Source organism: Setaria viridis, chromosome 4 (genome assembly GCF_005286985.2).
Source record: "Setaria viridis chromosome 4, Setaria_viridis_v4.0, whole genome shotgun sequence".
Lineage (NCBI taxonomy): Eukaryota > Viridiplantae > Streptophyta > Magnoliopsida > Poales > Poaceae > Setaria > Setaria viridis.
The window spans coordinates 25,045,905-25,068,402 of record NC_048266.2 but is presented as its reverse complement, the minus strand read 5'-3'; the positions used below and the strand labels follow the sequence as shown (position 1 = coordinate 25,068,402).

General features: G+C 42.5%; 1 protein-coding gene across 3 annotated transcripts; it reads right to left on the bottom strand.

Annotated features, from left to right (window-relative positions):
- Positions 1-6,072: 6,072 nt before the first annotated feature.
- On the bottom strand, positions 6,073-18,335 carry LOC117851633 (uncharacterized). 3 transcript variants are annotated; one of them, XM_034733486.2, is made up of 10 exons: positions 15,550-18,335; positions 15,368-15,471; positions 13,523-13,592; positions 12,056-12,862; positions 11,070-11,272; positions 9,221-9,344; positions 8,074-8,280; positions 7,175-7,457; positions 6,877-7,051; positions 6,073-6,457 (listed from the first exon to the last, which is right to left on the bottom strand). In XM_034733486.2, exons 1-8 carry the CDS (start codon positions 18,250-18,252, stop codon positions 7,314-7,316), a joined length of 4,362 nt encoding a protein of 1,453 aa, XP_034589377.1. In that variant the 5' UTR covers positions 18,253-18,335; the 3' UTR covers positions 6,073-6,457; positions 6,877-7,051; positions 7,175-7,313. The 3 variants fall into 3 exon arrangements, with proteins under 3 accessions (XP_034589377.1, XP_034589378.1, XP_034589376.1); XM_034733487.2 differs by having other exon boundaries at positions 6,975-7,051; positions 7,180-7,457; XM_034733485.2 differs by having other exon boundaries at positions 6,975-7,051; positions 15,550-18,331.
- Between the last annotated feature and the right edge of the window lie 4,163 nt (positions 18,336-22,498).

The window sequence follows — 22,498 nt, the reverse complement described above, 5'->3', positions numbered from 1 at the left end:
GCTAGGCTTGTTCTGTACAACCATCACATGGCTGCTACTAGCACTTTTCTTAATGTCAACCTCCGTTGTTTTAAGCATGCCACATAGTTCATTCAGATCCTTCTCCGTCCCATGCATATGGTAGTTCAAGATGAAGTTCCCATAGCTAGGCGGAAGAGACGAAATAATGAAGTCAGTGGCCAACTCTTTGCCCATTGGGAAGCCCAGCTTCTTCAATCGCTGAGTGTAACCAACCATATTGATTATGTGTGGTCCTACTGTTGCGCCTTCTGCTAGCTTGCACTCCAGAAAAGCCTTGGACACATTGAACCTTTCAGTCCTAGCCTGTGTCTGGAACATATCCTTGAGTGCCACGATCATATCGTGCGCCTCATGATTTGTTTCGAACTACATCTGCAGCTCAGGTTCCATGCAAGCGAGCATAAGGCAGCTTGCCTCAAGATTGGCATCAAATGCTTTCTTGTAAGCAGCCTTAACGGCAACAGATGCATCATCAACAGGTACTTGTGGTAATGGGGTGTCTAGAACATCTTCCTTTTTATCAGCCCTGAGAACAATTCTCAAGTTACGGATCCAATCCGAGTAGTTTGTTCCATTCAACTTGTCCTTCTCAAGGACCAAAGGCAAAGCAAACAGTGTGGTGTTGCTAGGTGCCATTTAATCTACAATAAAAATAATGCAAAATACACTAAGACAAACGTATCCATGACAGAGTAAATCACATTAAACTATTTAATAGAATCTACTCCCACTAAAATCAATATCCCTCTATTGATAATTAGTGATTCAAGATCCACAACTAACAAGTCTACTAGTGAGCTTTAGCATCACCGCTAGCAAACAAGGTAGATCGGTAAGCAACTCCTTGCTAATCATATCACATATGACTCCTATTGTTGGGTGACATCTCCATATCTCGGCACCCAACCTTTATGCCCCAAGGTCCTTAACCGTTAAGATGACCTTGTTAAGCAAACCAACCCTTATGCGTGTAAGTGTTCGACACAAAACCCGTCTAGTCAAGGAAAACTAGTGGCACCCTAATTTCATAGACCCACCACCAATTGTACAAGATATGGGACGGTGCAAATTTTAGTTGGGAGGGCATACAACTTAAAATTTGTGAGCGATCGTTCTACTTCTAACATCACAGTATGTAAGAGTAAAACAAAACAGAATAGCATTCACATAGTTGTGACACAGTATGGCCCATTTTCTTATGGTGATCTCCATCTCCATAGAACCTGTTCACCATGATGATCTTCATCTCCATATTTCATGTGCGCCATCCTCCTGGTGATGAGTCCTCCAAGAACTAGAATATGCTATTACACCTAATAGCTAGCAATGTAGATTACATAGTTGCTTGGATCATCATAGATTGGTACGCAGACCATTAAATACATTAAGGTGACAACACATATGGCTGCAGCCGTGTTGCCGTACGCGTGACACGCAGTTCACGAATGAGTTATACACATGCATCACATACACATGCATCATAGCATTCTGCAAAACAGAGTTAGGCGTTCTAACGTTCCAAACTTAAGAGGCCCGAAACTCCATCTTCCAAGCCGAATTTGGGAAATCTAATTTTGCCGAAAATGGCAAAGCGGTTGAATTTTATGTGTAACTTTTCTGTAGATCAATTTTCATATAAAATTCGCCTCAATCCGAGATCGTACCGAAAAGTTACGGCTGTTTTACCGAAGCACACGCACATGGCAAAATTCCGACCCGGTAGTAGATCTAATCTACTATTGCACAGCACATGCGCCTGGCATATGAACCTAGGTTTTGATTCGATCAATCACATTGATCTTCGCTCGCTGCAACTGGCATTACGTGTATCACTTAACTCCAATGGCGGAAATCTGACCGGTAGGAGTTTGTCGTTACACAACCATTGTAGCAAGAACACGAAACCAGGTCATAGATCAATCTGAAAACTCGCATATCTCCATATGCACACATCCCGAATCCATAACAAAATAGCTACGACTCTGATACCACTGTTGGGATACGAGGTAGGCTACGCTAGCACAACACAAATTTTTTTTACCACGTAAACCAAGAAAACTGCCGTATATGGATCATAGGATTACCACTTGACGCACTGGTGCGGAAGATGTAGAATCGCGCTGGGGCAGCAAAGTTGATCAGCGTAGTCAAACACGTAGTCGATCACGTCAACGTCGAGCAGCTCCTCAGCAGCTCATCCACGTACAGCGAGGTCCTCCTCGTGCCGCGGCTCGTCAGCGGCTCGTCGTGGCTCGTCCGAGTGTTGCAGGTGCAACACCTCCAAGGTACTAGGTCCGTGAGTTGCAACAGGGTGACGGTGTGGGAGGCGTGGCGGCTATACTTGCCAAAAAGGATTAAACCCTAGGGTGCCCCCACCCCTCTATTTATAGGGGTTCCTGATGGGCCTCTGGGTCCGAGGCCCATTAGTACTCCTAAACCTGATCCAATTCGGTCCAAATTGGGCTTCCAGCCCCTTAAGTGTCTGACCCTATAGGTTCGGATACGTATAGACATGGCCCGAGTACTCCTACTCGGCCAATAGTTAGTAGCGGTCTCTAGCAAGACGTGACAACTCCTATACGCACACGAAGATCATATCAGACGAACCGTCACAATATCACGTATATGTTATTCCCTTTGCCTCACGATATTTGGTCTAGCTCCAAGCCGACTGCTCTTTCTCGATCCTGTGATTCGGAATCTCATTGTAGGTTAACTCTTAACCTTACGTAGCATGGCCATGTATTTCCAGATCCAATCACTCGAGGGGCCTAGAGATATCTCTGTCAATCAGAGAGGGGCAAATCCCATCTTGATTGACCATGCCTCACAACACGCTTCTTGACAAACCCGAAAGCTACCTTTTTAACTACCCTATTACGGCGTAGCGTTTGATAGCCTCTAAGTAAGTCGATCCACATCTTGAGTACATGCGACAATCTCAGGTCTAAGGACAAAGCGTACATATTGTGTAAAGAGAGAACTACTTCTCGTGTTGGGCCAGTCCTAGCACATGTCTCTACATGCGCCCACATTATTAGTTTGACATCTCCATATCCATAACTTGTGAAACATAGTCATCAACTAATACATGTGCTAGTCTAATATTCATGTGTGTCCTCACATGAACTCCGACTAGGGACAACTTTAGAATAACCATACAAGTAAAGAGTTTCACATACAATTCACATAATTGCAAATCAATTCAAGTAGCCTTTAATGGATATTCAAGGAACACAATATAAATCATGGATATAAATGGAATATCATCATCTCTATGATTGCCTCTAGGGTATACCTCCAATAACGTGGCCCGTGCGGTTGGCCGCGGTAGGACCCGGAATAAGGGGAGTTGATGGAACATATGTGGTCTCGAAAACATGACAAACAATAGTGATGTGTCACCAACCACTTTTGTCATGTTTTCAGGTAATGATTGGATAAGCATATCATATTGTAATGTATCAATTTGAGATAATTAAGAGAAGCTCCACTCATATTGTATTTCATGTCTAATGTGTTAGTATTGTTGTCATGAAGAGACGTGAAAAAGGAAGGATCCAACCATTGATGATATGTCCAAATTATATTGCTCGATTTAGAAAGACTAGAAGATGCGCTTGTTCGAGTAAAAACGTGACAGTACTGTAATAATTTCCGACTTGGCTGCATCTCAAGGAAAGGCAAAGAATATTATTATGCAAAGCAAGAAAGATTTATTGAAAAGTTCCATCCAGTAAGCGGAGCCCCGACCAGCGGAGGTCCCGAAGGGTGACACGCGGCACCGCGATCCTACCGCTGGCCCTCCGCATCCACCACCGTTGGTCCCCCTTCTTTCCCACCTCCGGCATCTCGCCGGAGGTCGGAGGGAGTGGGGATCCATCTTTCTAATAGATTTTAGTAGATCGAGTTCAGTTTTAGGGTTTAGGTTTCTCCATGCCACGGTTCGTGGTATTGGAGATTTGTTTCCTCCTCTTTTCCGGCAACGGTGAGGAGGTAGGGTGGATTTGATCTGTCCATGGCGACTCGGAGGAGGAGGATGGCGGCAACTACGGCGTCGGCAACTTCCTTGGCATGACCACTTGGAGAATTAGGTTTTCGGAGGGCGACATCGAGGCAGGGATGATGCTGCCATCGTGGAATAATTTTTTCTAGCCCCTTCTCCGTTTGGTCGTGGTTAGATCCAACCATGATGAAAGGCTTGTGAGAATAATTCTGCCCCTCAAGCTGATGTTGATCCGTCTTGGGTTAGGTAGATTGGGATTAGTCTCTCTTCTTCATCAGCGGCAGAAAGAGGAAGAACTCCAGTGATGTTAGTCGTCATTCTTTGGCCACTTGTTCTGCATATGAATCTTCTATACAGGTTTGAGATTGAGATTTGGAGCTGCATGACACGTGAGTACAATGAAGACAAAGAGCGGTACTTATTGTTCTTAAATGTAATTTTATTTTCTTTGAGAGTGCTGTGTGCGTGACAGGACGAGTTACTCAGTTTTGATTTAATATAATTCTTCCTTTGATTAAAAAAAGCAAGAAAGATTTATTAAATAATCGAGTAATTAATTAAGTGCAATAAACAGATTGTTCATGTGGAACGAACAGTTCATTTAGCATCAGTAATAAAGAAGCTTATTTGTGCTTTATTTCCATCGGATGCCTTATTTTACAGTTTGTGTCCTTCTGCCAAGAATGACTCGCTGTTATCTAAAACCTGGTAATACTAACCTGAGTAGGACACTAGTAGTAATATATACTCATCACGAAAGTATAGCATTTTAACCAAGCAAACATGCACCGTAATTGAACTGAATTGCCCAGCAATTAATGCGACTGCCCAACTCCCTACGGATGCCACGGCGCCGCCGCCGCCGCCGGTGGAGCAGAGGCCTGCCGTTTGCCAGCTTCGCGTTGCACGATCTCCCTGACCCGCTGCAGCGCCCTGGCGAACTCGGGCAGCTCGCCCTCCCCGAGCGCCTCCACGTCAGCCTCCCACCAGAAACGCTTTCCGGCCGCCTCCGCGGCCCGCACCACCTTCTCCCCGATGGCCTCCATCCGCTTCTTCTCCGCGTCCACGAGCGCCGCTGTCTCCCTCATCTCCCGCGCCGCCACCTCGACCGCGGCGCGCTCGGCGGCGGCGACGCAGCCTGCGTCCTCGACGTGCACGTCGCCGGGGAGCGGGGCGAAGCGGCGGAGGACGTGGTCGACGGAGGGGGTGCCCATCGCGAACACGCTGCCGCCGCGGGAGGGCCTGCCGCCCGTCGCGGCGGGCGGTGCCTCGCTGCCCTGGGGCTGGTGATCCTCTCTCTTGGAGAAGATGGCGACGGCGACGTGCGCGCCGCAGAGGAGCTGGAGCTCCGAGCACTTCTTGAAGAGCCCGCCCTTGCGCTTGCACAGGGTGACCTGGCGCTTCTCCTTGTCCTCGATGCGGCGGATCTCGATTTTCTGCCGCCCCTTGCTTGTCTTCTTGCCCGGCTTCACCATCGTCATTGCCAGCGGCAGCTCCTCCGCTTCAAGCCACCTCTCTCTCTTCTTCGCAGCTCCTCTTCTTCTTCGATGGAGGCGCAGCAGGATGGCAATGCCATGGCAGGAGATAGGCCTGGGGTATAAGTAAAGGCGAGCATTGCCAAAAATGGCGCGGGAGGATAGTTTTTACTCGAAGTGGTAAAATTCGAGCATCCCACGGCAGGGGAGGTGGCGGCGGAAGTCGACACCGCGTCGGGCGCGGGGTAAATTTCCTTTCTTTTTGTATTTTGAAAGGTGTAAGTTTCCCTTGTTTGGAAGGGGACGATCCGCAAGAGATCGTCCGTATCAACCTGCTGCCGTAATTAATGGGTGAAGAAGATCCGGTGCCAAAAATGTTTCTGGGACACGCAACCTTCGCACTCATGATTTTACATCGGCAAAGCTGTACAGTTGGAGAGAGCTCAAGGTCTTGTTTAGTTCCTAAGTTGGGAGTGGCAAAATTAGCATTTTGCCATAAATGCGCAACTGTAGCGTTTCGTTTGTATTTGTGAATTATTGTCCAAATATTGACTAATTAGGCTCAAAAGATTCGTCTCGCAAAGTACAACAAAACTGTGCAATTAGTTTTTGATTTCGTCTACATTTAGTACTCCATGTATGTACCGCAAGTTTGATGTGATGGGGAATCTTCTTTTTGCATAGTGTCAAAGTTGGGAGTTTGGAGGGAACTAAACATGGCCCAAGCTTCTGTGTAGTATTTCAGTACGCTGCGCACGGGACCCGTTGCAGCTATCTTCTCGGCAGCTGCTTTTTGTCATGAATGTTCCCTCACTACCTTATGTCTCAGCATTAGTCTAAAACTACCATCTGCTGTTTGCACAAATGAAAAACACTTCTCAAGAACATGATGCGACATTGCTGGCTCCCCAACACCAGCGAACAAATCTTCAACTGATAATTTCCAGAATGCATACTGCACAGCAAGCAACTCGATCAGGAAAAAAAAAAGAAAGAAAACATTCAAAGCATGCATATAGGTAAGTACTATGTATAATTTGTGCTAACTACACTAAGGTTAACATTAGTGAACTATGATTGCTATCTACCTAACGACTAGATAATAATATGTGAAACGAACACAAATATGAATATAAATTCTTAAACCATTACTCAACTTAATCTTGACCACAGGCCAAATATTTAAAAAAATCAGGAAGCTGATGGATAAGGGAATTTTCGTGCCCTGATACTATAAATTAAATGTTCCTAACTTTGCAAAATAATGTCTGAAAATAACCAGAATAAAAGAACTTGGAGAATAAAACCCAAATATGCTCAGTAATTCTATGAGGTAAACATTTTAGACTTTAGAAGAAGAGTTGAAGAATGAACCTTAGAAAAGGGCAAAAAAAAAACTCCTAAGTATATCCGATCAATCTTCTTTGGAAGATGTATCATTAAGTTATGATATCGAGCAGACCACAACCAACCTGAAAGCATCCTGCACTTGGAGCTCAATGGTGTGACAGAACAGCCCCATCGTCGGGTGCTGCATGCGAATAGCATCCTGTAACAAGAAAGCAAAATTTCATTTAGTTTTTAGTTTACTGTTTACATTGAGAATCCTATCAATGCATCATTTCTGTGCACAAGAAAATGCCTTTTTTACAGTCCAGAAATAGCAAGGTACCTTACATGACATATGCATGAAGCATGATAGCTCTGGTTGAACCTGCCAGCCATTCGGATCATTCTGTAGTGAAGGCATGAAGTTGTCCTTCAAAACTCCAAAACAACTCAAGATTTCATGAAATGCCGGTAAGCCATGATCACAACTGAAATGTACCCAACTCCTGGATGTGCCTCGTAAGTTTGATAGTCTTTCCGCCAACCCAGTAAAGACGGTACGAAAGGTCAAGATTATGAAGCAATAGCTTCAGATTATCAGCCTCATCTAATTCCTTCTTTGTCTTCTGTGGAGCCAAGAAGGTCAGAACCGAATAAATTATATATGGCAGAGCAACAGTAGTAGAGGTCCTTTTTAAAAAACAGTGAGAACTTCACATAAATGTGTAATTGTATTTTCAACTATCAATGGACGAATTGATCAAAGTTGAACGCAATCAGAACAATAAAGTACAAATGCAATCAGAACAATAAAGTACAAATAACTGAAGATGAAACCTGAGCTTCAAAAGACCAGATTGACGAGAGAGATTACGTAAAGAAAACAATTATTTTAACTTTCCATATTTGCATCATCATATCCTATTTGATGAATTTCTTGAGTGAAAAACTGTTTTAATCAGTATGGATTCATGGTATTGCCAGTTTTTCCCCCCACACTAATTTCATTTTTCCCAACTAAACAAGTACACGGACTGAACCACTCTTGTTTTTCCCATGGCCCTCTGTTCTTCACTCCCAAATGCCATAGTCATTGGTAGGAAGTGGCTAAATGCAAATACATAGGTGAAGTAGAAGAAAACAGTAGTCCATGAACTAAGAAACCCAACAGCACTGGTGAGACTGAAAACAAGACAATTGTCTTAAATAACATAATATTGAGAAGAAAACTAATTAATATACCTCTGAACTTCCATGTTTATCATGTCCCAAAATACTAGAAATTATACTTAGGCGAGCAGAGTTAGGTGAAAATCCTTCCCATGGAGGAACATAAATAAGCTTTGTGCATTGGATAGGAGTAAGGCTTCTACTGAGCCTCTCCCACCAGCCAGTACCCAATGACCACCATCTTATCATCAATCCATTCTCAGAGAAGGCAACCAGACCCTAGAAAAAAGGAAAATATTAATAAACTACAAAGGTTGAGTTACAAGCTTCAATTTAGGGATATAGATTTATAGTGAGGAACCTAACACAGCTTATAAATGCAATTGTGTTTTATACCACAATTATGGATGAATACAACGAGCAACAACATAGACTTAAAGTTTCACAAATATTATCTATTAGTTGCATATCTTTCTGACAGTTGGTTAGCTTAACTCATTAGCTGCATTCAAGACATCCTTTAGCTTATCTTGCCAGGGGAAAATTTACACATAAAGGGAAGGCCAGCATCCATGTAATGCAAGCAAGAAAGAAAGGCAACTGTCTGCAGCTCACTCTCTCAGCAAGGATTCAGGGCAACGACCAACAACATGGGATGACAGCTCCTGACTGGCTGGTCTAGAGCAACTATCCTACCTTCAGTCCATGGGCCCCACCCAACCAGTGCCAAAATCAGTGCCACATCACAAAAGTTATACCATAGTGCGAGATTGAATTTACAACAAGGACAAATTGGAAGCAACAAACCAGTACGGTATGTGATGTTGCTAGATACCTGGTTTTGATTTTGTAGGGTCACAAACAAAAATTGACACTAATTCTTATGGTAACGACACATGATGACGTGAAAGAAGAGCATGAGAGCATGATGGTATAGAGGTATTCTTTATAGCAGCCATAAATGTAAATACTTAAACATCTGTTGGTGGTCACACCTTATGAACATTTTGCCCATAGGTACATGAGATGGTACTAGGAATCATTCAAATGTAAGTGCCCACAAATGATATCAGATGTAAAAAGTTACTCGAGCACCCATGATATGGACTGGACAAATTTGTCAAATAACTTTGACGGAAACATGAAATCAGCTTGAGGTGAAAACATCTTATAGTTTTAGTTTAAAACATTCTATCGTATATTAATTGTAATGTCAAACCTCTCCATCCGGTGAGAAACTCAAAGATGATATGAGTATGGTTGCCGCTGTATTTGATGATCCTGCGAGTAAGCTTGGAAGACCTGGTGGTCCACTTGCATCAAGAATTCTTATCTTTGTGACACTGCAAAGAAAAAAAAATGAAAAAAATAAGGAACAATATTTTTAAAAAAAAATGTGTTACAGTTACAGATTATGCATTATGCAAGAAAACAGTACCACTACCATGAAAGTAACACACTAACACTAATACCGTACTATCTGAGAAAACATCAATTTCACAATATGAAATCCTTCAGAGAAAAATAATAAAAAACGACTAAGCCTTTTCTTCACAAGCAAGTTGGGGTAGGCTAAAGATGAAAACTAGCAAGAGCCACAAAGAAGATGATGTCACCCAGAAGGTTACACCCAAGCGACTTTTGGGTTTCATTTCTATAAGGATAGCTGGGTGTTTATGTTAGATCAGCAAGCCTATCACAAGCATCCTTTGGCAAGGTTTGAAATAACATAGGTGGAGTTTAAATGAAAAATCATTAATATTTCAAATGTGTTCTAGCAGTATCTAAAGATAATAAACTAATTTATTCTCCTAGCACTCTTGAGAAACCAATGAACTTAAGGGTACCAATGAATTCCAAAACACTATGGCATAAGTCCTACAAATATGAAAGATAAAAGCCAGGGGCACAAAAGTTAAAGGAACATTGAAGAGATAGACATAAGCCTCTTTAGGCCTGACACTGGGTATCCATACCCTCTCCCCAAATCCACACCCACTTAAAATGGGGAGGGTATGGGTAGAAAATTATATACCATTACAAATGGGGAGGGTAGGGTATGGGGAGGGTACAATTTATCCATTGAATATGTATATATATGTAGTACAAAGTTAATTATTCATTGGATATGGGTGGGATTGGGGAGGGTAAGGAGTGGATAATAATTATTTGGATTTGGGTTTGAACAAAAGTGGGTTTGCCCATACCCTCCTCAGTGGCAGGCCTCCTCTTAATAAAAAGGAAAAAAATTGACTGAATCATATGAAGTGGCAGAACATGATGTTATACAAGCAGCCATAACAGTTGAGGATCTTGGGAGTCCAAGTAAATTTTTATGGGTCAAACGAATGTGTCGTCGACAGCACTCTTTCAAATGTGAATTCAGTGATCCAGACAGTTTTATGACGGAAATCCTTGGTGTGCGGCCGGAGCTCAAGATCTCCGAAGTTCATTAGCAGGGGCCATCTAGCTTCTCTTGATCCTAGACCTTGCGGTTTCTGGTCGTTTCTGTCCTTCCTAGTAGTACACAGTTCCTAATGTAAAGTGTTGAGTATGTTTTGTGTGGGTTCTTTGTACACTTTTATTCATAGTGAAACGATATGCAACTCTCTTGCATATTCAAGAAAAAAACAAATGTGCAAAGCATGTCACCAGGTATAAACTGTAGATGCAGCAAGTCAATTCAACACCAAGAGAGAACACATGCTCCAAATACTGACCAGATCACAACCTATCACTGATAACTCCACTAGGTACCAATGCCACTAGCACCCAAAGAACATTCAGATTTAACTATAATGGCCTAACATACTTCAAATTTCATAGAAAAAAAAGGTGGTCTAACCAAATTTGACCATCTTCCTTGCAAAGTTACTGGCGAAAAGGGCAATCTGACATTTTGCTGACCCATTTGACAGCATGCTGACAGCGTAACAGGAGATGTGTTGTACTATTTCTAGAGGCCTATCAGCATGTGGTAATTATCTGGTAGCATAAAGGCATATTCAAGGGAGAAAGAGAAAAGATGCATTAGAAAATAATTTTTAGGAACTTGAAAGCCTATGTACCTTTCTATGTCATACACTCGAATTGTAGCATTATGAATCTCTCCAATAGCATCACCAACAGCTAACCTTGTCATCGACTCATTCAGAGCAACCATCGGAAATACGCGTGCCATTTCTCTTAGAGCCATCATTGAACTAATGATGCAAGCTTTACGCATTATTAAATTGCTTGGATCCATAGCGTGTAGGATGTAGCTGACTGCCTGCACAATTATTCAACTATAACAACTACAGATAAAGTAAATTAACAGTCTTAAGGAATTGTAATGAGAAAAAAGTGTTACAGCACCAGAGGACATAATTATCAATTTGTGAAAAATAAGGTAGATATATGCAAAACATATGTACTTAAAACGGATTTTGGATGGAATATAACCTTGTTCAAACATAAGAAGTCAAGAACACCACCAACACCCACCCACGCCCAAAAAAACGCAATATATTCTTACAACTGTGGGTAAATCCTAATTGTTTTCCCTAAAACTTAGTTAGGATCGCAAAATTCATCTTGCACCTAAAACAATCTAGATCTACTGAAGCCACATGTTAAACAAACTACAAAAGAACACATATCATGATACTTTATTTACTTAAGACATATTCAAAAGTATATTAAAAGTTTCTGACATACATAGGTGATGATAGCAGTTAAAATGATAATATAGTTAACAACAACACAAAAGGCAGACAACACAATGAATTTTAGTAAGAAATGATTTACACATTTTGAGCAAGAAATTGAAAGATAACAGCTGCAGGATCACCACTTTTCAAAAAGCATGCTTCAGATCAACGGATACATCATAATTTTTTTGTAGTATAACAAGGTTTTGCATTGTGGAAAAAACCTTTCTAATGTAACTGTTCAGGGATTATGACTTCTTAGCAAATAAAAGGCTTGCATGTGTACAATGATAATTGCACAGTGACTGCAATAATTATTTTATTAACAATAGCAATCACCAGAAGGTTGAAACACTTCTTACCTTTTCGAGATAAGGAGCCAAGGCCTTAGGAGCGCCTCGAACCACGCGGATAAGAGTTTTGAGTGATGCAACATGAACAGGTGAATCAGATGAAGTAGCCCAAATTTGGCTTTCTATCACACTAAAAAAGCCTGTTACATCAGCCATAGCTAAGCTTGGTAAAAGGGTGCCAACCAATGCTTCCCGCATTGTAACAGCAACTGCAGTTTTATGGATGGCACTGCTTGAAGGTGCAGTACTTAGACACTCAATTTGGAAAAGGATATCACTCATAAAATGAGTGATCTCAGCACCCAAGCATGCTTTCCAAGTGCTTTCCATTCCCTCTGCTAGAAGTTCAGCTGCAGTTGAACTGTACCGATCATTCATTGACATAACTAACTTGATTAGTTGACTAACAACTAAACTTGCAAGCTTAGCTTTCACAATACTTGGATACCAAACAACCAAAGCAGCTGCAACTATGATATTTGATGCCACAGCGTCCTGGCTTGTGCCTCCTATCCACGAAAGCCATTCCTGATTTTCAAATGATTCCAGCCATGAGATCATATTAGCAGCGTCACTACCATCTTTATCAACATTTCCACTATCTGCCTTCAACTCCCCATAACTGGATATAGAAGAACTCTGCACAGCAGAGATAAGATCATCCATATTATCTGATGAAGACAAGAGGATATCAGATGCTTTGTTTTTATGTATCCGTAGTGGTTGTGGAATAGAACGTGGAGCTGCACAGTGGAACAAGGAACGTGCAGCCATTCGCACATGTTCCGAAGGATGTTGCCAAAAGCTCACCAGAAGCTGTAAGACATTTACCAGTTAGTTGAATACCCCTCCTAAAACCTTCTATTTGCTAGCACATAGATGTGCTATCACATAATCATGAAACATATAAATACACATAATAAGCTCATTTCCTATAATAAACAAGTAATTATGTAAATGTGACACATGACACAAAACAAATACTGAATCTAGATGACAATGCCATTTAATTCAAATTTAGATTTTATTACATGTTATGCGTCATAAAATGAAACAAAAATATGTATTTTATATTAAAAGTATCATAAAAGCATTATAAATAATTGGATATTAAATAGGAAGTAGTGACTGCAGTAAGGGCCCATGAACTTTAACACCCCTAAATCCATAATCAATTAATTCAAAAAAAAAAGTTAACCCCTTGGGTATCGTTTATGCCCAGAGGTCATAACATAGAAATCAACTCAAATAAGCATACCAAACCAACCAGGCATTATCATATTTGAGTATCAACTAAGCCAGTTACATCCTAGAATCGACACATTATTACTTTATTTCATAAAAGCCAATATGGCAGCAGGATGATCTCCAGTTTACTTTTTTTTTACATATGATAAAGATATGTAACAAAGTTGTGATGTAGTAAAAGGTTGTAAGATGGCAACAAAATAGCATGTGAAGAAAATACAACTGAACCTGAAGGGATGGAGGTTTTATATCTGGAACCTTTTCAGCAAAATGCCTTGTATAAAATGCTGCCAAGGCACTGAAACAAGACAAAAGCAAAGATAAGGGTAATACAGGCATGAATTCAAGTTGTACTAAGAGCTACCCAGCATTCAAGAAATTGGACTATTTCACACCCGAATGATATTTTTTTTATTGTTCCTCATAAAGGTAACAATTTAAATTGAAATTTTTGCGGGATGACAAATGGCATCATACCCTGTGTTAATATATATTTTCATAAAGGTCCTCCTAATCTATGCAAATGTTCGTAAGAAAATTCTTAAAACAAGACAGCTACCCCAATGTCAAATGATCTACTTTCATTGTACAAAATACATATCTAACCTCAAAATAATATTAGCTACCTTCTACTATAGTAGGAAGTGCCTTTGTTCCTTTATACTATATAAATTAGGTTTGGCAGATCCATAGGATTATATCCATCCATCAGAGTAATCTATCAGCTGAAATATAAAGTTGTTCCCCACAGGGGCGAAGCTACGTTGCCTTACCCTGTTGCGCAGCCACCAGGGTGAAGCAAAAACTTCCATGTACTTGATTTATTTTCACCATAAATACTTTTAAAGTTGTATGTGTTTCCTTTACATACAGTAACCAGTGGCGAAGCTAGAACAAATTAGAGGGGGCCGCGCTTGCCTTGTGGGTGCATAAAGTTGAAATGTTATGGTGCATATATGGTGAAAAATTGACCTTAATCACTGTTTTGCATTTTTGTTGTGGGTGCATGTGCACCCCCTAATCCTAACATAGCTTCGCCCCTGACAGTGACATGTGTACCAGGGTCATTTTAAGTCTGGCTTTGCTTCTAGTTCCCCACCCCTAAAACGAACGCTTATGTTAAAGAAAATTAAAACATGATGCAACACTACCAATTCACTATCTTATGCGTCCATCCTGCTTTTTATTCATAATATTACTAATTTAATAAGACAATCACCATAGTTTCACGTGTTGACTGCTTAGTATTGTAAAAGTAGCAACCTGACTCATTTACTCAAAAGCTCATTGATGGAGACCAATCTGGTGACGACTTCAATATAGTTTCCATGGAATGTTAACTCTCAGCACATAATGAAACTTAATAAATAGGTAAAACATGAAACTTTTGCAACGAGACTGCCATTATAAATGAATTTAGACATTGCAGCAAAGTCCATACTACACCCCTAAACCTGTTGCTGAAGTTGGATTTTTTTTCAACCTCCAACTCCAATACCAAATATCTTACACCCTTCAAGTATAGAAACCAGCATGGTGTTTGTTAAAAAGGAAGTGTGCTTCGGAAGAAGAGTTTTTCTGAGTTTTCTTAAATATAAACTTGCTGACTTTGGATGTTGGTTTGGCAAGAAATCAATAAATAGTGAATAAAACCCACACTAAGGGGATCAACACTCTCATCATTTTAGGTGCCAGGACCTTTTGGAAACATCATTTTAGATGTGTATTTGACGGCACTTCCCCTTGGCCCTTGCATCCAAGAGGTCCAGCGAAATCTCAAAGATAAGGCTCACATCCGTCTTTGTCTATGCTAATTCAATGACCCAGGTTGTTCATCAGGTCGGAAAAACAGGTAGATCTTAGGAATTCCAGACTAAAATAGAACGCAGCACTGGTTACTGGAAGAAACATAAACTTGTTACAGACATGGCACATTTTAGCATGTGTCCAAAGCGTATAAGGTCGTCATTTCAAGTTTTTTCTGCAATGCTCCAGCACACCAAGTAAATACGGCAATCTAGAATTCTGAAACATGAGCTTAATGGAAGAGAAAAAAAAGAAATGACCCAATACCTGCTAGCATTTGTACAAGAACGAGATAAAGTAATCATGCGTTGAGCAAGAGAAACTATAGACAGTGACCTCATGGCACAAAATTCAGCTGAAGATTTCCAAAGCTGAAACAGGCAAAAACAACATGATTAGACTTCAGGTGTGCTTTGACATGCTTATGGGTTATGCCCACAAAAATTTACCTCAAGAGTGGCTTCTTTGCCTGGGAACATCAATGTAAATGAGCCTCTATCCCCTACCACCCCTGTTGCTATATGGCAGCCTTCTGGCTTGCAAACTTGCATCTCATCCACAAGTAATTTGTCTAGATCACAGTCAATATCCCATAAATGCAGAAAACAGAGGCTAAACCGAAGTAAACGCCCTTCCAGTGATTCTCTAGAGGGGCTATCCATTTCATGAACCCCAGAAGGACTATCCAACGTTCCAGGCTGCAAAGTTTCTTTACCATTTGCACTATGGAGATGATATCTCAACTGCCTATCACTGTTGCTATTTGTCATGCCTTGAGTGGACATGATTGCTGTGAGGTCAAATCTCAAACTAGCAATGCCAGGGTAGGGGCAAGAGCACTTTATTGGACACTTTATTCTTTTGTGGACACTGTGGGAAGAAACAGCCTTTCCTGAACTGTATACAGAATTATCTCCATAGAATACATGAGCTTCATCTGGAGCTGGCGCCTTTCCCTTAAAATCATATGTTGTTGGGACACTTACAGTCACAGAAACAGTATTTCCATTGTTATGGTTGGTTGACACAGATGAAACATCGTGACCCTTTTTATCTGCATGAGACCGAAGGTGGCTCGTGTCTTTAAAAATTGGAACAAGTAAGGAAGATGCTGAAGTTGTTCCACCTAAGATGCTGCCAGTAACTGCATTTTTTGATATACCCCTGCAAAAGTGTTCAAACGCTGACTGAGAAGCAGTACCATTGATAATTCGCTCTCGAGCACCAGTTTTCAGATCCCAAATATATAATCCGCTACCTGCATCATTACAAGAGTGGAGATTCCGGCATAAACAAGCTATGTACCCTTTTACTCCCTCCCAAGCTACCATTGATGCATAACCAGGATGACCAGGAAACATCCTCTCAACACGCATGGTTTCAAGTGAAACAAGCGCCACAAGGCCATCTTCTCCTACAGAAAGGAAGCAGTCATCCCAAGGATGGTAAGTCCACGCAGGCGGTAGTATTATTTGCTTAACTGAGGCAACATGATGATGCATCACAGAAAGAAGGGTGCCAGCATCTAGATCCCAGACACGAATCGTACAATCTAAACTCCCTGAAATGAGTGCTCGGTGAAAGTTTCTAGAATCAGAACGGGCATGCATGTAATGTGCAGCTAAGCACAGAATTGCTCCCTTGTGCCCCAAAAAGAACCTCTCAGAAATATGTGGGTAAATCCCTCCACCACCAAATTTTGCAGCAGCAGGCGACATGTTCAGAAATCGGATAACTTCTATGTCACCATTGTGGAAACCATAAACTACAGCATATGGAACACAAGAATCCTCAGAAAGTACCATTGACGAGGACACAGTCCTTCCATACCTTTCTAAACTATTGCTGTCTGATGAGCACATCTGTGCATTCACTTCCACTCCATTGTTGATAGCATAGTGACAATGAGAGGGCTCTGGCCTAAATTCTTCTCCCTGAAGGCCACCTTCTCCAAGCATTTTGCTTGAAGGTAGTTTATTCTCTGCTGTACTCAGATCTAACTGATCCAGAGACCATAAGGAGACGTTTGGTTTCCATATCAATGACCCAGCAACCTTATAGGAGCAGGATTCCACCCTAACAAGATTCTGGTCTGACTGGCAAAATTTAATTTCAGATCCCTGTCCTTGCATAGACAAGTAGTCAGGAATTTCACAAACCGCCTCGGACTCAAAGGATGAGTTACCAACCACAACCCTGTACACTGCAGCAGCACCACTGCTACTCCACAACACCAAGCTCCTGACCACAACACCATCGCCTGGAACACGAGCATTCCACTCCTCACCGTGGAGGAAAAAACCTCCAATACATCCGTTCTCCTCTACCTTATCAACCTTGCAAAGAGTGCCCAGCAGAGACACCTCACCCAGCATATTCCCCTTAGCGACACATTTCAACAAACACCTCCCCTTCAGCACCAACGCCACGACCTTCCCATCATGAGACATCACCACGGCCTCAACCCTCCCGTCCACCGTCTCCGCGGACGCGACGCTGGACGCCGAGCTCACGCTGAGCCGCCTCGGCGAGTCCCCCTCAACGGCAGCGCCCTCCGCCAAGGGCACCACCTGCACCCGCCCCTGCGCGTCAGCAAGCACGACGCTAACTGCTTCATCGCCGCCGCCGCAGACCGCGATCGCCCTCGGCGTTGCGATCGAGAGGGTTCCATGGAAGGCGGTGTGGAGAACGGCGAGGGTACGCGCGTCGACGACCACGAGAGCCGACACATGGCGGTGGCCGCTGCCGTCGTCGGGGGCGTGGCAGAGGATCGCGACACGGGGGTTGGAGGAGGTGGCGGACGGGAGCGCGGCCACGAGGGAGGGTGAGCCGGCCCAGGGCGGAAGGGAGCGGCGGCGGAGGCAGCGGAGGGGAGCGGAGGCGGAGAAGAGGGAGAGCACGCCCGCGGCGCAGGCGGCGAGTAGGGAGGCCGGGGACGGGAGCGGGCAGAGGGCGGTGATGGCCGCTGCGTGGGCGCAGAGGAGGGACGACGGGCGCGAGGATGGGGAAGCTGAGGCGGGAGCGAGCGGCCAGTGGAGGACGGTGCCGTCGGCGGCGCCGGTGAAGAGCGCGGCCGGGGTGGCGGCGGCGGCGGTGACGTGGTGGGACGGCGGCGACGGCGACCATAGCGCGGCCACCGAGTGGCACTTCATCGCATGGGGGTGGGGTGGTGATCCGGCGAGGTCTAGACCGGAGGGGGAAGAGATCTCATCTGGGTGCGGGAGGGAAGACGGTGGTGGTTGTGTTGAGTCGCCGGACGGGGACTTGCTGGGATCCAAGCTCGACTGCGCTAGGCCGTCAGATCATCACACAGACGGCTGTGAATCAACTTGTTCTGTTTCTCCCAGACCTGTGCAAGGTGTTGACTGTTCACCGTGACAGTGAGTTTGGCAAAAAAAAAATTAAAAAAAAGAAAGACATATGGGTCACTCGTCACTGGGTCCTCCATGCCATATGGTATATCTTTTCGAGGAGCTTAGGCAATAGACAATAGAGTAATAATTAAAGACATAGTTATAAGCTCACTATGCACCTAGTGCTATAAGCTCATAACACTGCGGAATTTGAGTAGGGACGACCATGGCCTGATGTCTTATTCAATAGGGAAGAAAGCATGGAAAAAAAATCATCCCTAGCGATCTGGCTAGGTCAAGATGATGCTCCATCCTCGTCCCTCAGAGATAGTAGCATGTCAGAATCTTGCTCAAAAAACAGCCCAATAGGCCTATCTCGTCGATTGAAATTCAACTCACCCATATTAGCTAACCCTAACTACTTCCCCATCCGGATACCCTCACCTGCCGAAGCCGCCGCCACCATATCTCCCCCAGGACCCTGTCTATCCCTCTTCCTGCCTAGAGTCTGCAACACCAATCGAGCTTGTCGCTGCATCTACTAAGCTCGCCGCTAAGCATATCGAGTCCGTTGTTGCGCCAAGCATGCCAACACCCACGCCCCCGCCACCATATGCTATGTTTGCTGCCTCAACCTCAGTATCTATCGCAATGCAAGGGGCTATGGCAATTGATGCGGATAAGGGGTGTAGCCACGCAGGTGTGGATCCATGGTGGGTGACAATGGAAGCACCGTGAGGGCAAGACTCTTCCAATCCTCCCACCCCTCAGGCCCTCACGTTGTTGAGCACTTCCACAAGGCCACCACAAAGCGCAATCCAAGTTCGAATATACCCTCCCACTCCCATCTTCCACTACCCCACCTTGAGGTCTTGAGCTAGCCATGCCTTTGTTGGGGACGGGAACCATGTTGGGTATAGATTCCACCATGGGCACCTCCCAACATTTGTGGGGACGGGGTAGGAAAATTTTCACTGTGTAGGGATACGCAGGGATAGGGATGGGGAATCATTCCATGATAGGAATTCCTCATTAACATATTTAGATTTGAGTTTTGTTCTCTCTCTCATTCAATTTGACTTTGGAGCAGATAAATCACAAAAGCAATTCTATGTATCATTATTGTAATCAAAATCCATGCTTTCCTTGCCCTTCAGAGGGTGAGGGAACTACAACCAATTCGAGTTTTAGGTTGGGCAAAATATCCAAATACACCCTCAACTTTGCTCCAAGGGTCATTTTGGTCCTTGAATTATTAAATAGGCCATATAAGTCCCTCAAGTTTCTCTTTTAGATCAAACTGGTCCTTATTAGGCTGACTTGGTATGCCATGCGGTCTTGCCATATCAGCAGTGGGCAACCTTTGGATGAGTTAGTATGGTAGGATTGTCTCTTTTACCCCTTTAATTCACCATGTCTACTACAATGATTGTGTATAAGGTTGCTGCGACGAGGCTACAAAATCATCATAGCTTCTATTCTATTTTCAAGCATCTAGTATTATATTTTTGTCAAACCTTAGGTACGGCGTCTAACATGACATTGTTTAGGCTCTAGTTAGAACATTCTGATCAATTTCATTTTGGGAAAAAAATAATTAAGATACGGCGCAACATACTATGCCATCACGTTATTTATCTTATCCTGCTTGAGAATTTTTTGTAATATGTGAAATCCACATCATGTATCATTTATAATTAAATGGAATAAGGGGTAAATGCTACAATTATAACATGTTGACTCATCTAAGAGCAACCAATACTGACATGGCATGAACACATGGCATGCCACATCAATCCAATGACCATTTTGATCCAAAATGAAAAGTTGAAGGACATAACAAGCCCTCAAAGGAAGAACTTTCATCTTTATCAAAAAAGAAAGAAAGAACTTTAACAGTGTACTCCCTCCATCCCAAATTATATGTCATTTTTAGCATTTCTAGATTCATAATTTTTACTATATATCTAGACATAGTGTACATCCAGATGAATAGCAAAACTATGAATTCAAAATGGCAAAACAAACCTACAGGTTTGGGATGGAGGGAATAATTTGCAATTGGCGATGCGGAAAAAATGAAGAGATCTTTCTCAACAAAAAGTGAATATACAAGATCACTGATACCCAAAATTTTTTCAAGATCCACTAAGAAAATATTGGAAAGTGAGTTGATGAAAAAGTGGAACTGTTGGAGCTAGGACTCAAGCTACTAAAGGTAGCTACATGTTGAAATTAAGTGCAACATCATGTTCCTACACCTAGAGAGGTCCAGAGTTATATGTTTTTTTTTCTCAAAACCGGTTTCCCACACCCATTTCCACAAATGGAAATTAACATATCCTAATAAATGTACAAGTTCAAGAATAGAGAAAGTGAAAAAGAGAAACAAGGTGATGTGAAGTTCAAGAATAGAGAAAGTGGAAAAGAGAAACAAGGTGATGTGAACCCGTGGGGTTGAATTTGGATTTTTCGATAAGAGGACGTAGGACAACTCGATTAGTGGATAGAGACGATGTTCACGACCCGACTACAGCCTACCAAGAGGATGCTGCACCTTAGCAACCGATACACCTCCTCCAATGGCTATCGCGGTCTTGTGGAGCGTGACACCATGACCACTAGGGCACTCATCCTGCAAGCAATCGAAAAACTAGCAAGAACAAGTACTGAATTACTAGATGTAAATGAAAGTTTCAAACTCAATCTCCAATATGGTGGAGTTTCGAAGATAAGAAGACGGGCGGCTGATCCAACACGCACGCTTACAAGCAAGTAGCACTACAAGGTTTTGTGGCTAATGCCACGGGTTTTTTTTGGCAATAGTTGAGTTGTGTTGCAATACATAGGGGTTATTGTAACAGTAGTCGATTTTGGTTGCAATATGTGATGTTGCGATTTAAATTTTGTTGGTTGCAATAAGGTGGATATATCGCAACAGATATATTTGCGTTGTAATTATGGCGACATTATTGCCACACTAGTTGTAATGGTTGCAAATAGATGTCCTTGTCGCAACGAATATAAAAGCGTTGCTATTAGTACTATCGTGTGTTGCAAAAAAGTCTATGATATAGCAATGCAAAATGAGTTGTTGCGAATAGAGTCTTAGATATAGCAACGCAAAACTATATTGTTGCAAATGAGTCTTAGATATTGCAATGAGTCCTAGATATAGCAACGAACATTGGAACCATTGCTACACACAAGGTGGTATTGCAACAATATTTCATCATTGCTATGTAGAAGACTGATTAATGGCAATAGATGGGGTTTGTCTGTGCCACGAATGTTATTTTGTCATAAATGCCAACTGGCAAATGACACAAATTAATGACAGTATTGATTCGTTATGAGTATATTTGTTTTTTAAAAAAGGAGTGCTTGCTATGTTAGTGGGTCCCACTGCCACTTGTCAAGTGGATCCCACATGTCATATTTTTCTCTCTCTATTTTCTCTTTTTGGTTTTTACTTACCAACCTCTATTTTGATATGTTAGTGGGTCCCACTGCCACTTGACAAGTGGATCTGACATGTCATATTTTTTTCTCCCTGTTTCCCCCTATTTTTTTCTTTTCTTACCGGCCTCCATCAGCACTAAGTAGTAATTAGGCCTACACAATAGCTTCAGGAGACATAGGATGCAAAACAATTTTCTTATCATGGTATATGAGAGAATACTGATTTGATCTACCATGATGCATAGAATCCGTGTCAAATTGCCATGGTCTACCTAGCAGAATATTACATGCCTGCATAGGCACAACGTCACATTCAACAACATCACGATATGATCCAATAGATAAATTAATTTGCACCAGCTTAGTTACATTTACTTTACCCCTGTTGTTTAGCCATCGAATGTGATATGGATGTGGGTGTGGTTTGGTGGTAAGTGCAAGCTTCTCACCATATCGCTACTAGCCAAGTTATTGCAGCCGTCTCCATCGATGATCAAGCAGCAAGAACGCTCTTTAATAACACACTTTGTTTGAAACAATGTATGTCGCTGATTTTGCTCCACCTTCTCCATTTGTGCACTAA

Coding starts and splice junctions, on each gene's coding strand:
- LOC117851633 (XM_034733486.2), bottom strand. CDS start 18,252: ATGAAGTGCCACTCGGTGGCCGCGCTATGGTCGCCGTCGCCGCCGTCC. Junction 12,863..13,522: donor TAAAACCTCCATCCCTTCAG/GTTCAGTTGTAT, acceptor AATGTCTTACAG/CTTCTGGTGAGCTTTTGGCA. Junction 9,345..11,069: donor CGAGTGTATGACATAGAAAG/GTACATAGGCTT, acceptor TTTTCTTTGCAG/TGTCACAAAGATAAGAATTC.